The following is a 13,583-nucleotide window of genomic DNA, read 5'->3' as shown; positions in this document are numbered from 1 at the left end:
CTAGGAGGTTAGTAAGCCAAAGAAGCAAGATAGATTTTTTTTTTTTTTTAAAGGTGAGCAAGTCTAGTTGCATATAAATATTTTGACGTTACATGTGAAACTCTTACGTAACAAACAAATATGATATACGGCCTTGGCCCTTGGCCTTTGTTCATTTTGTAGACGACTAAACGAAAATCATCACAGGCAATTAATATTACAAGGATATAAAATATTAGAGGTAAAAATTAACTATTAAATAAATTATTATATGTTTGTATATATTTATATATATTTTTAAATAAATAATTAGTTATTAAAATATTCAAATCCGACATAATATAATAATCGAATATGAAATAGACGAATAATCAAACTTATTTACATTAATAAAATAAATTATAAAATATTAAATGCATATTTTATATGTAATAATTAATTGATAATTAATTTTAAATGTATACCTAATATGATTGGTTAAAGGGTTTACTAACTGTGTGTAAATCAAATCCACTCAGCATTATTGTACACTGATTACAAACGAAATAGTTTATACAGGAAATTCAAATAAATAGTTTTTATTTTCCATCATGAGGAAGAAATATTTGCAAGAATGACATTGATGGGAAGAAATATTTTATTTTAGCGTGTGCTCATCATAGGAGGTTAGTAGGTCAAAGAAGCAAGAATTTTTGTTTTTAAAGCAGAGTAAGTCTAGTTGCATATAAATATTTTGATGTCACATGTGAAACTCTTACCTAACAAACAAATATGATATATGGCCTTGGTCATTGGCCTTTGTTCCTTTTGTAGACGATTAAACCAGAATCATTATGGGCAATCAATAGTACGAGTATACAAAATGTTAGATGTATATAAAAAACAATTAAATAAATAATTATATTCATATATTAATTTATATTTTTTAAAATAAACAATTGGTTATTAAAATAATCAAATTTAACATAATAATCAAACTTACAATAGAAGAATAATTAAATTTATTTATAGTATTATAATAAAAAAAACTTTATGAAACATCAAAAACGTATTTCTATATATGTAGTGGCTGAAAATTTTAAATGTACACGTAATATGATTAGCTAAAGGGTATACTAGCAATGAGTTGAACAAATCAAGTCAGCATTATACACTGGTTACAAATAAATAGTTTATACAGGAAATTCGATTAAATAGTTCTTCTATTCCTACGAAAGAATGAATCATCTCTCAAAGGACTATACATTCATTCATTACATTGTACCCTACAGTGTAACATGAGAACTTTGCTGGATTTCACGTTTGCTTTGATATGGACAAGATTCAAACATATATTCCTAACCCGAGCTCCTTTGGATTTGTTTCAATCGTCCACGGTGACCTGTTTAGTACCAAAGAGAAGAGAAAAGAAAACAGCATAAATTGAAAATATCAAAGGAAGTCACCAGTAATAACTAAATATAGAGCTACATTTTGAAAGTTCATGAGTTCACCTGTTCATTACAAAATTAAATGTTCCCTGGCTAGCACGCTGGAGAAGAACTTCTCTGGCCTCAATTGCAAGTCCTTGAGCCTGCATGTGGAATTCGATCAAATAGTTGTAGGACAAAAAGGAAAAAAGTGTGTTCTGAAATCTTAAGGATACAGGTCTAAAGTAAAATGTGGCCAAAGAATAAAGAAGGATTGATAAACAATGTATATGCATACTTCTTCAGGAAACCAAACACCAGGTTGTGTGCTTCCTTCAAGAATCGCAAGTGCAAATGCTGCTGTTGCAATTCCTACAGATCTGGAAGAATGTACATACTGTGTTGATCATGATCATAACTAATTAATAGACCATATATTCAGTCTTTATGAAATTAACATCATTAAAAGATATAAATTTTACTGCATAAATTTTTCCTTAATTAAAAATCATGCAAAAATTTAAAATGAGAAGATAAAAAAATGAAAAAACTTACACGGAAAGTTTGCTATGACTGAAGAGGCCAACCTTGCTGCGGCCACTTGAAAGCTCCAAATCAACCTGTCCAGAAGATAAGATGACATAATTGGCTACGTTTTTGTTAGTTTCTTGTATCTTATTGAACATCATAACAACAGTACTGCAATGTTTAAAGAGGAAAGGAGGAAAAAAAGAAAGAAAGAAAGAAACAGAAAAGGATTTTGAAGAAGCACTAGTTTCATCCTACTTATTTGCCTCACCCTCATTGATACACGTTCCCCAGCAATCCCATCAACTGCTCGAACAACAGGATCAAATAACTCAACCAACCTTTGGACTTTACTCCTGTCTCTCAAAAATTCCTGCATAATTACTTAAAAGTATTCACATTATAATTAATCCTCTCTTCGGCTCATAATATCTGTCACATTTAATTAACTTTTTTAAGTATAATATGTCGATCCTTTCTCACAATAAAAAATATATGGTAGCTGTTTGTTTTCTGTCGGGAATGATAAAGATAAACTATATACCATCATGAATGTACCTTCTTGTATGCCAAGTGCAAATTCTGGGCACAATTCATTGTATTGAGATGACATGTATAATGAAAACTGTTAGTAACAGAACTTATGGTTTGGGAGCATACCGGAGGAAAAAGATTGGTCATAGCTTCCATTCCCCAATTCCAGAAAAATGGTGCTGTTCCGAATCGAGCACTTACAGTTGGCACTCCTAGAATCTCATACGCACTTCTAACCTCTGGTAAATTCCTGAAAACCATGTATTGAAGTGGAATCCTAATTTCTGAAGAAAGCAAATATATGGGGATAATTAAATGAATTGGTTGAAGAATGAAGATCACATATCATATCATATCATATCATATCATATATGAATATGATACAAACAGTTCCATGATCTTCTTGTGCAAGCTTTGTAAAATGAGCAGAATATCATCTCCACAGACTTTACAACTTAACTAATAATATGTAAAAGACTCAATTACGGTGTATAATTATTTTTCTTTTTAAACACAGTTCCACGGGATTTTTAGATTTCAAGCACTTCTATATCTATAACTTACAATAGATAAACATCTCTTTTGCCAATCCCTTTTCCAAAATCTACATTGAGCATTCCACTATATGGCTTCAGTTTGATCTTTTCTCCTAGTTGAACATTCCAGCATCATCATTTAAATCCTACAAACAAAATGGTAATTAACCTAGATAAAAACAAAAAACTTAAACTATGTAGACAACAACCTTTGCTATATGCAATCACTTCCTCTCCCAACAAGAAGAAGCTAGTAGCCAATATGGTTGGACCAGCACCACCAGTTCCAGCTGTATAGTATGAGAACCTGAGAAAAAGATAGCAAATTATAAGTTGATAAATCAACAAGAAATCCCAGAAATTAAAGGGTCTAACACCGGATAAACTTAGTCATCACTATGTTCTATTTTAAAATTCAGATTTTCATTCATTTTTCTGCTAAGCTTAATTTGTCTCAGCAGCAAAAAGAAAAGGCATATATACATTAGATTGATGAAAAGGTTTGTTATGAAGATTAATGAAACTAGAATTGACTATAAACAATTTAGAGAGAGAGAGAGAGAGAGGGGGGGGGGGGTCGATCACCTTAACCTTTCTGGCTCATCTTCTTCAGTTTCAGTTTCTGCAGCACGGACAAGCTCTGCTGCCATGACTAAAGACAAAATTGTAGAAAGTTTTAGCAATACATATAGCAGCAAATGACCACTAAAATTACAATATGCGCTTCAACCCATATTGCCGAGTAAATAAGAATGGCAAGCCCAAAATACATTCACAATAACAGCTTATATCATTCTTCATAATCATCTGAAGAGAAAAATGCATTGCCGAGTAACAACTTTTGACATACACGTATTTTCCAGGTCAATTTAATATGGATTATTTGAAAGTTATTCTTGCCAACACAAGAATACAGCATATAAATAAGCAATTAGCACTTAGCAGTAAGCACCATTGCTCACTCCAGGGTATATTCCTCCTGTTGTTATAGCTGGAACATTCGCAGCTAACGCTCTGCTCATAAAGGACTTTGCACGCACTGCATAGCTTGTGTCATCGCAAACATCAACATATGCAGTCTGCATCAAGAAACATATTGAAAATGATAGTCAGGTGTTGCACATGCACATGTAAAACGCAGGAACCAAGATATATGCCTGCATGTAGGTGCGGAGAGATTTTCAATATCATTTATAACATAAGCAAGGATTAAATGTTGAATATAGAATATGGTACCTTAGTGTTTATGGCAGCTTCAAGCACACTGCATTTTTCTGCTTGTTGGAATGGCCCCGCGGTATGAACTACAAGATCCACATCTGCATAAAGCAGAGCCTTAAGATATCATTATCACTGAATTTTCCCATCAATATCACTATCACTCCAAACATATAAGCTTACATAACCGTATAAGTTAAAACTGTATTACAATACAATATAAACTTTACGGCATTATCAACAACATCAATTCACCACACAAAATAAACATACAAGCAAGCAAGTAAATGAAAAGCCAGTTGACAAAATGTGATGTTACTGCAACTACTTTCTTAAGTTTTAACTAACTAATACTGTACAATCTATTTAGAGTAGTTACGATTACCTTGCAGAGCAGTTTGGAGTGAATCTTGATCATTGATGTCAACCTGAGAAAAACCAGAATTGCCCCCGAGTTTTGCAACCAGAGCTTCACCTTTCTCTCTGTTGTTACCATACTTGAATAGAATTAATTGCTCTTATTCACAGTAAACTACGTTAGTAAATAGTAATTGTTATATACATAAAGGTGCTGCTGAATAGCAGAGCAGATGATAACATGGAAGAGAGAGAGAGACCTGTTTCTGCCGGCGACGAGGATGCGGAGGTCGGGGCAAAGGTTGGAGAGAGCAATGGCGGTGGATCCACCGACCCTACCTGTTCCGCCAAGAACCAAGACTCTCGAGTTGCGGGTCTTCTCCGGAAGCTGAACCCTCTCAAACTCAATGTTCCTGCTGCTTGTTTGGAGTTGGCTCTTGACTTTGAGCTTCGAATTCAGCGGCAACCATTTCATATTCAACGGCACTGCAGCTGGCGCCATTGAATTGAAGGAATCAATGAACAAAGCTCCCTCTTCTTTTTCTTTTTTCTTTCTAATTTCTGCACTGTATTATCAACTTATCATCTGCTCGTTTTCGTTATCTTTTGTAATTTTGTTTATACTTGGCTGTTGTGCTGACGTGGTCACAAACGCTTCTTACATACTTGGCAAAATTGACGCCACTAGAAAGTAGAAAGTAGAAACCGTGCCATGTCGTCCCTTGCACTTACAACAAACAACGCATTACAACAATGCTGCGTCCCATTCAATTTAATTAATATGTTATGCTTTTTATTACGTATTAATTTAATGGCATTTTCAAACCGGAGAAATTAAGTATTCATCGTTTGAAAAACTGCAATAGAATCTCAGTCAGTATGAATTTTTAAAGACAATAGTAGCATATTTCAAATGAACTGCCACTAGAGATCAATTGTGTGTTTATGTAACTCGATAGAAATTTCTGCAATGTGTAAGTTCTTGTGCTCTAAGGTTCTCGAATCGAAATTTGAAATGTTTGTCTCTCCCATTTACCAACTCTCCATTTGATCTGAAATCTGAATAGAATGTTCGTTTCATAATATACTTCATCCATTTAAAACTCTACTACTGTTTGATAATCTAAAAAGTTCTCCAATAAAATCTAATACAAAAATGCTAAGAATCGAAATTATCATCATTTTACAAAGAAACCAGAATATTACACAAGCCAGCCAACCTCTCAAAAACGCCATCTACAGGTCCAAAACTATATATCAATGGGTGAAATTTCTTTTTTGGAACTTACAAACCCCGTCCAGAATATGTAGCGAACATGCTAGCAAAAGCAATGTATAAACAAATTAAATTTAATAACAAAACCAAAAGCCAAAAACAATGTTAACTCTTGAGAAGGGTCTCGATGGCTTCAAATAAAAATGCTGACATTTCAGGGCTTGGCGTCTTGATTGCACTCTTGACGCCTGGACTTCCAACCACTGTGGTAAGTTCAATTAATAATGGTATCCCTCGTGGCATTTTAGCTGAGAAGTAAAATACATCTTGGTTTGCATTCTTGCGCTTTGCAATGAAGAACACATTTGATGCAGCCAAACGCTCCAGTGTTGCATCCACACTGCCAATCACTATGGCCGGGAAGTCCTTAGAAACCTCATTTGAATCAGGAAGAGACCTCCATGTCTGCAAGCACAGTGAATAATTCGGTTTTAATCTCTAAATACAATTATTATTCTATGTTTAAAGATTCACATACTACTAGTCTTCTATGCTAAAAGAATCTTTGAAAATGATTTAAAGAATGGTAACTTATAGCCATTAACCAACATGATCAACAAGGGATCCAACTAAAGCCATACCTCTAGGAAAGCTGAACGTTCCATTTTACCGTCCTCAGTGAAAAATACATGAAATGGGATTTTATCGTTAAAATACCACACAGGCTGCTGGTTGTTTTTCACAGCAACCTGCAAAAGCGAGTTAGGAGGACCTTGGGACATGTTCTGGAACATAACCATAGGAAGGAGTGTTCTAGCCGATGTGCCCGGTTGCAGTTGTGGAACCTGAAAAGCATTGAGCTAAATATTAGAATTTAATTTAATTTGATAGAAATATTCGTAAAAGCCATATAAGCAATAATAACCTGTAGGGGTCCACCAGCTGCAAGACCAAATGTATTCTTGTTAAATTGAATCATGAAGCCATCAAGTGGGACCTGAGTATTGTTCTCAAACAACATGCTGTAAAATACTTGACCATCTCGCCTAGTCAATTGTGCACTGATTTGTAAACCCTGACCAGTTGAAGCTGGAAGTAAAATAGGCAATGGAGGCCTGCAAGAAGCACAAAAGATATAAGATAATTCCGTCGAAGGCAGAGTAAGGTTTCAGAAATTTCTTGACCATTACATATGTTTATTTATCCAGAATGCACATAACCCTATTTTAACATATTATAACACATCACAGCTTCATGTAAATCAATGTCGGCCACTATTTCAATAATCAATACAAAAGTAATAATGTTCTAAACAAGCAAAAAATTAGAACAAAATATAGCCAATCATCTTATAAGAAATATCAAATAAGCAAGCCACAGTTTTGTTTCAAAATTATCCATGTTTAACTCACCCAGCAGGAGTAGCTGGTTCATCAGTAGGAACTAGACTATTATCCATGCCCATCAAATCACCAAGTAAATCCGGCACAGGCACGGCAGGTGGAGGTGATGGCGGTGCAACAGATGCGGAGGTTGAAACAGCACCATTGGCAGGATTTGCAGAAGACGACTCAGAATATGCTGTTTCACTTCCCTCAGGATACTCTTCATCTTCAGCTTTCTGGGCTGAGGTGTGTGCACGGGTTACAAATGCATCTGGAGGCTTGTGATAAACTGAAGATAATGTAGCAATGTTGACAAGGAGCTCATCAAGTAGAGACGAATCAAGTTGGTTTGAGTCATCAGTTATCACAGGTTTCTCAGCTAACACAACATCCTTAGCTGCCTGAGAAAGACAAGTTAGGACCATTAAATGTTACAGCTCAAAATTGATATTCAAAGGAGAAGTCAAGTAAGAATTTGAAGGTTAGGAAAGAAAGAGATATAGAAAGACACATTATGGAATTTGAACTTGAAGGTTAAGAATTTGAATGTGCTTAATACTTCACATAGAATGGTAACACATCATGGACTCCTCCTTAATGAGTTAAAAGAGAATAAACTTAGTTGTGCATCTAATCTTCAGTGCACTATGCACCTCAACTAATTAGCATGTGCAGACACAGATGCAGACAACAGAGACTTGTATAATTCAAGAAATCAAACCTCAGGATCAGTTGAGAGAAGACGCCAATATATGTATGCACGATCTCGCAAATCAGGATTATCTGTCTCCATAGTGGCATTGTTCAAAACAACCTGTTCAAATAATTATGAAGTGAATTAGCATAGTATCATATGATGGATGCACATGAAGAATTGGTGAAACTTTCGCAAATTAATAGTAGATTCCCAGAACCAACTTATACAACTAACAACAAAATGGTCAACTTTTTATTTTGCTTCCAACAATTTTAGGAACTTTTCTAGGAATATACTGTTCAACAAAGTTGAGAGAGAGAGAGAGAGAGAGAGATTTCTTAGATTTTTTGAGGAAGAAGAAAGTATCATGGTCCATAACATACAGACAAAGGAATACACACAATTATCTAACATATAACAATTTAGACTATAATTTTGAAGAAAAAGATCTCACAGATAAAACTTTGCATACTAAGTAAAACAGAGGTTCTACAACTCAATTTTGGTAGAGAAAGATCAGTTTGTTTGACACCCTTCCTATATAATTCAGAGATGGCATTTTAAGGACACACTGAAAATTGGGTGTGAAAGTGCTGTCTAGATAAAATTATATCAAGAAATTTCACTATGCTCTCCATAAAACTTTTAATTTTAGAATCTTTTCGAGAACTTCCATTGGTCCATAAATAAGGGGTTCAGTTCTTGATAAGTATGTTGTATGCAATATGAGGCAGTACCTGAATCATCTGTTGTGGGCCCTCAGTTGGTTTCTTAAGGAAAAGTTTGACAGTAGCAGTCAACAATTGTAGTTGGACTTGGGCAGGCTCTTCTGGGAAACTTTCTAAGAAACTTTCGAGAAGCTCATCAGCATTGTCAATTCTTTCCGCATATTCACCAATAATCCAGATCATTGAAGCCTATCCACAAAGACGACGAGACAAAAGACACACACACCCCAAAAAAAAAAAAAAAAAAAAAGATAAGCATACATGGCAATGCATAATGGCTATAAAAGGACATTCAGATAAATTAACACCTTGGCTTCTGGCTCGTCCAAAGTGTCTAAGCTCTCACAAAGTGTTGCAATTATGGACTCATATCTGCAAAGTGGAACAATGGTTCAACTAAACTCTGAAATATAATAGCATTTGTTTTGCTTTCTTCCTCCTTGCACCACCAAAAATAAATAAATATATAACAGATGAGAAAAGGATAATACGTGTTGGGGTATCTTCTAAATATATCTTTGATAACAATGATTGCCTCTTGAACCACATAATTTACTTTTATCTTGATCAACTCAAGCAAAACACTAATGCATCTTTCAGCAGCTCTCTCTAATTTGATTGCACAACGACCAATTGCGCGAACAGCCTTTCTAACAAAATCGACATCAACTTCAGTAGCATACTCCTTAAATTCCAATAAAACCTGCAAATATAATAACAAAGGACTAAAGAAATCAAAACTAGCCCCTTGCTTAACAAGTTAATATAATACATGGGGATGCAGCCACTGATAATTAATATGCAACTGATAAGCTGCAGTTCAGAACCAAGCGAATGAAAGATATACACGTCTCATCAGTGTAACAGGATAACTTGCTATTTATAAAGAACACACAGAAAAGAACATATTTCATTAATGAAAGGACAGAAGATACAAAGACGAACTACATAAAACAAGAAATAAGTAAAAATAGCTTGAAATGAATCTTAACCATGGGACACGATCAGTTACTACAATATCTTTGGCCGAAAAGTATCTGTACAGTTTTCACCAAAATGCTACACTAATCATGTTCGGAAATATGAACAGCAGTATAATGTAAAGTTTACCTGGTCTATGTTTCGGTCTGATGCAAGCTTTATCATAATTTCCAACTTTTCCATTTTCACATAGATAGGATCATTGTACTTGCAGAAAAACACCTGCAGATATATAATAGGAGCTATATAATAAGCCCAATCTCCGAACTGGAGAAGACAAGTTCCTCACTAGTGCCCAAATGTGCTATTTCTTAATGAAGAATTCAACAAAATCGGTTTTAGATCACCACCTTAATTTCATGGGCAAGAATTGTTGGTCTTCTTTGTACTATAAGATTGATATTTCGCAGGGCAACATATTGTATTTCGGGTTCTGCAGAGAGTAATGTCACAAGAGGAGGAGCCATCTTTTTACAGAGATTTCGAACCACATCAGTGCTGGTGATGAGCTCCATTTGTTGCAGGATCATCTACATCTCATTAAAAACTGTAGTTAACAAACCACATAAACTGTGATCTCTAATGTGTAATGCAAGATAATATGTATAGGGGAAAAAATAAATAAATAAAATTTACCTTAACAGCTGATAGTACAACTGCACAATTGGCATGCTGTAACCTTGGAGTAACTCTTTCTACTATGTTTTCAGCCTCACGAGCATCGGCTGCCTTGTATCTAGAGAGAGCATCCAAGATAAAAACTTGACCCCATCTGGTCATTACATAAAAACAAGAGATATTAGCTTAACTTAGAACAATATGGAATTGAATATGGAAATAGAAATGACAGGATGATGTACATGACAACAATAGCCCATTAACTGCAAAATAAACAAGACATTTTTAGCATGTTTCTGGTCCATGATACAACTGACTAGCTCAGGAGTCAGGACCTTGTCAGAACTGGACTTCATCAAGATCATGCTCCATTTTCTCTCGATTATAATCTCCACATTTTAAATAGAATGGTTTAAAAGGATATATCACCTTAAAGGGAACAAAATCATGACTAAAATTAGCTGTTAACAATACAATTAAACTTACTCTGTACATTCATTTAAAGCAGTGAGGAGCTTTGAGAGTGTGTGACTAGTGATCTCAAAGATGGGTCTGCTACTGTGTTCCTGAATTTCAGCAAGTGCTGCAACAGCATTAGCTACAACCATTGGATTATTATCGGATATCAAATCCTTCAGAGAATCCAAAAATCCCCTGTCCTCAACTAATTCTGCATTTATGTCATAAAGCTTTGCAACACAAATGGCTGCTGTCTTGCGAACATATGGATCATCATCCTGCCAATAAATATCATGCATAACGGTTAAAGATGAGTAGCCTAAGAAAAACAGTCGCAGTTATCAACACAATCAGAAATTAAATTTCAGAGAACTATGTAAATACCTTTAGGCATCTTTGAAGGGGGTCACATAGATACTCGGTAATTTTATCAACTCGAATACAGCCCATTGTCCGCACAGCTAAGGCTCGAATTAAAGGATTTGGATCTTGTGAATCCTACACACCATTTTATATAATAAACAAAAAATAATCCCATCAGTCAACACTCAACACCAGAAATTCAGAACACTTACAACAGAGAGTGTACGGAAATGATTCCAAATCAATATGGCTTCAATCTTGAGATAAAAATTTCTGTTTTTCTTCATTAGAAAAATAAAATAAAAAACCACCCTGAACCAGGGGAGTAGTTTCTGAATGAATAACTCATGCTAAATATAAGGTGTAGTATAAATTGGCAACACAATATGGGGAGCATCAGAGTAAGCAGGGTATACATAATCAAGATAAACTACAAATCCAAGTAGTTAATGATAGCAAAGAGTACTAGGGAGCAGAAAACAAATGAACAAAATAATTGTCATTCTAGCTTTCTTACCTTAACAAATGTATTCACTGCAAGTATGGCAAGATCAGGCTGGCTCTTTGCATAATTTATGAGATATAAGTAGACCAACTTCTTCAGCTCCAAATTTTCAGTTTGCATGCAATTCACCACGTCTGTAAACAAGGATGAGACATCCTTCCCAACAGTCATTGCAGCAATCACCTTTTTCACAGCATCTTTTCTTTTATCCTACAAAACATGGGAGGAAAAAGTAAGAAAAAGAAGTAAGTTTCACATTTTCATTTAAAATTCAATGAAATTTTCATTCAACCAAGTGAACAAAAAGAAAGACCACCAAAAAGGAAGGGCAACGATGTCAAACACATAAATGTAGAGCGATTCAGCATCAAAATAACAAAACAGCAATCACCATATGATCAGTTTTCAATCTGAACATACAAAAATTACATATGTAACCAACAAAATTCACAAAAGCAAATCAGGAACACAGCAGTGAGTTTCACAGTTTAAGGCACTAAATCTTCGGACTAATGTAAAACACAAATCAAAACAAGAAACTCAATCAACATTGGTATAAATCAGAATCTTCCTCATTCAATCGTTATCCTTTCCAGTTGCCAACTTCCGTGATGCTTATCCAGAGAATCAAGCTCTAACTACGACTTCGAAAAACCTAAGGAAAACCTAAACTGCGCGGGAAGCACACAAATGCACCAAAATCAAGCATCCAACTCGGATCCAGGCTCAATACAGGAATCTATAAATTCGAACACATGGCAAAACTACAAATTGAAGGAAAATCCCTACAGATCTACGGCGCGCGTCGCAAGAAATGAAATTACGGTGAACGGAATAAGATCGGAAATGAAAGGATCGTAGAAAATGGAAGGAGTGAAAAGAAGACCTACCTTGTACTGAGAATTGAGCTCCTCTTTGAGCTCAGGGATCTCACCCTTCTTTGTTGTAGAGAAGTACTTGGAATCGTTCCGACTCATCCTCTTCTTCTTCTCCTTCTCCTCCTCCTTCTTCTTTCCTCAGCTTGCGTCTTCTTCCCCTTCGGAACAATGAAACGGAAGCAAAGGAAGAAAAGTAAAACCGATCCGATTTTTGTAAACGTTTTTATTCAGCTGAGTCCAGCAGAGAGGGAGGTACCAGGAACGACGTCGTCTTTGCCATTAGCACCCAGTGCATAAAAAAGATTGATGCTTTGTCATTTGATTTATTTTGAAAAAACAAAATGATAGATGAAGATATTATGGTGCATAGTAATTTTAAAATAATTTTGTTAAGTCACCAAAAAAAATAAAATAATTTTATTAGAAACTAATTTTTTCTACTCAAAAAATAATGAATAAATAAGATTAAATGACAAAGAGGAATTTAAAAGAGAAAAAAAATGAAGGTTAGCTAATTGTCGGTTAAAAAATTACTTCTTAATTTTTTCATTTAAAAAATATCTATGCTCAAGTGAATTAATTGTATATTTGTATTGAGAAAAGATAGGAGTCTCAATTTTAGTGGAAAAATAATAAACGAAGTTCTTAAAAAAAGAAAAGAAAACTTATATTCAAATTTCACCAACTAAAACTATGTTAACATTTTAATCTCGTGATTTCTTAAATTTTCAAAGTAAATCACTAAATTGCTTTTCGCGAATTATTTTTTTTCTATTAACTGACATAGTGAACTTTAACATAATTCTCGTACATCTTCACATATCATCTAGCAGCCTACTTATATCAATTAATTCTTTCTTCATACTTTTCAATGCTTTAATATTTTTTTTTTCCTCCAGCCATTTGAAAGTTGCTCAATTTTAATCAAATGCAAAAATACTCTTATCATTGATTTCAGAAATTGTTATTTGTTATAAGTTGATCATAATAATTGATTCAATTCAAAATCAAGTATAACTAAACTAAATCAAATTATATAAGGACAATAGGAAACATAAAATCAAGAGTAATTCTCCAAACAGAAAACTAAAAACACACCCAGTGTAAGGAATTAAGGATAGTATGAAGCATTAACCATATGCAAGTACGTCAAATATCAATGCATGCTACCATGCTAGGGCAGCCGACCTCT

The 13,583-nt window shown here is 34.4% G+C and overlaps 2 protein-coding genes across 3 annotated transcripts; both read right to left on the bottom strand.

Moving 5' to 3' along the window:
* Positions 1 to 1,075: 1,075 nt before the first annotated feature.
* LOC112789251 (uncharacterized) lies at positions 1,076 to 5,232 on the bottom strand. 2 transcript variants are annotated; one of them, XR_003196218.3, is made up of 13 exons: positions 4,822 to 5,232; positions 4,590 to 4,687; positions 4,223 to 4,305; positions 3,939 to 4,065; positions 3,572 to 3,638; positions 3,196 to 3,293; positions 3,015 to 3,099; positions 2,577 to 2,700; positions 2,188 to 2,289; positions 1,944 to 2,008; positions 1,687 to 1,785; positions 1,473 to 1,552; positions 1,076 to 1,360 (listed from the first exon to the last, which is right to left on the bottom strand). XR_003196218.3 is itself a non-coding variant. In XM_025831067.3 (13 exons), exons 1-13 carry the CDS (start codon positions 5,061 to 5,063, stop codon positions 1,303 to 1,305), a joined length of 1,311 nt encoding a protein of 436 aa, XP_025686852.1. In that variant the 5' UTR covers positions 5,064 to 5,232; the 3' UTR covers positions 1,076 to 1,302. The 2 variants fall into 2 exon arrangements, 1 of the variants encoding a protein (XP_025686852.1); XM_025831067.3 differs by having other exon boundaries at positions 1,687 to 1,768.
* A 404-nt stretch (positions 5,233 to 5,636) lies between these two features.
* LOC112789250 (beta-adaptin-like protein C) lies at positions 5,637 to 12,865 on the bottom strand. Its single transcript, XM_025831066.3, has 15 exons — positions 12,404 to 12,865; positions 11,526 to 11,723; positions 11,030 to 11,143; positions 10,673 to 10,923; positions 10,205 to 10,340; positions 9,919 to 10,098; positions 9,698 to 9,790; positions 9,079 to 9,290; positions 8,896 to 8,959; positions 8,597 to 8,776; positions 7,884 to 7,976; positions 7,190 to 7,563; positions 6,703 to 6,892; positions 6,419 to 6,622; positions 5,637 to 6,242 (listed from the first exon to the last, which is right to left on the bottom strand). Exons 1-15 carry the CDS (start codon positions 12,488 to 12,490, stop codon positions 5,943 to 5,945), a joined length of 2,676 nt encoding a protein of 891 aa, XP_025686851.1. The 5' UTR covers positions 12,491 to 12,865; the 3' UTR covers positions 5,637 to 5,942.
* Positions 12,866 to 13,583: the final 718 nt, after the last annotated feature.

This window comes from Arachis hypogaea, chromosome 3 (assembly GCF_003086295.3).
Source record: "Arachis hypogaea cultivar Tifrunner chromosome 3, arahy.Tifrunner.gnm2.J5K5, whole genome shotgun sequence".
NCBI lineage: Eukaryota > Viridiplantae > Streptophyta > Magnoliopsida > Fabales > Fabaceae > Arachis > Arachis hypogaea.
The sequence above is the reverse complement of the archived record's forward strand: the minus strand, read 5'-3'. Positions and strand labels throughout refer to the sequence as shown.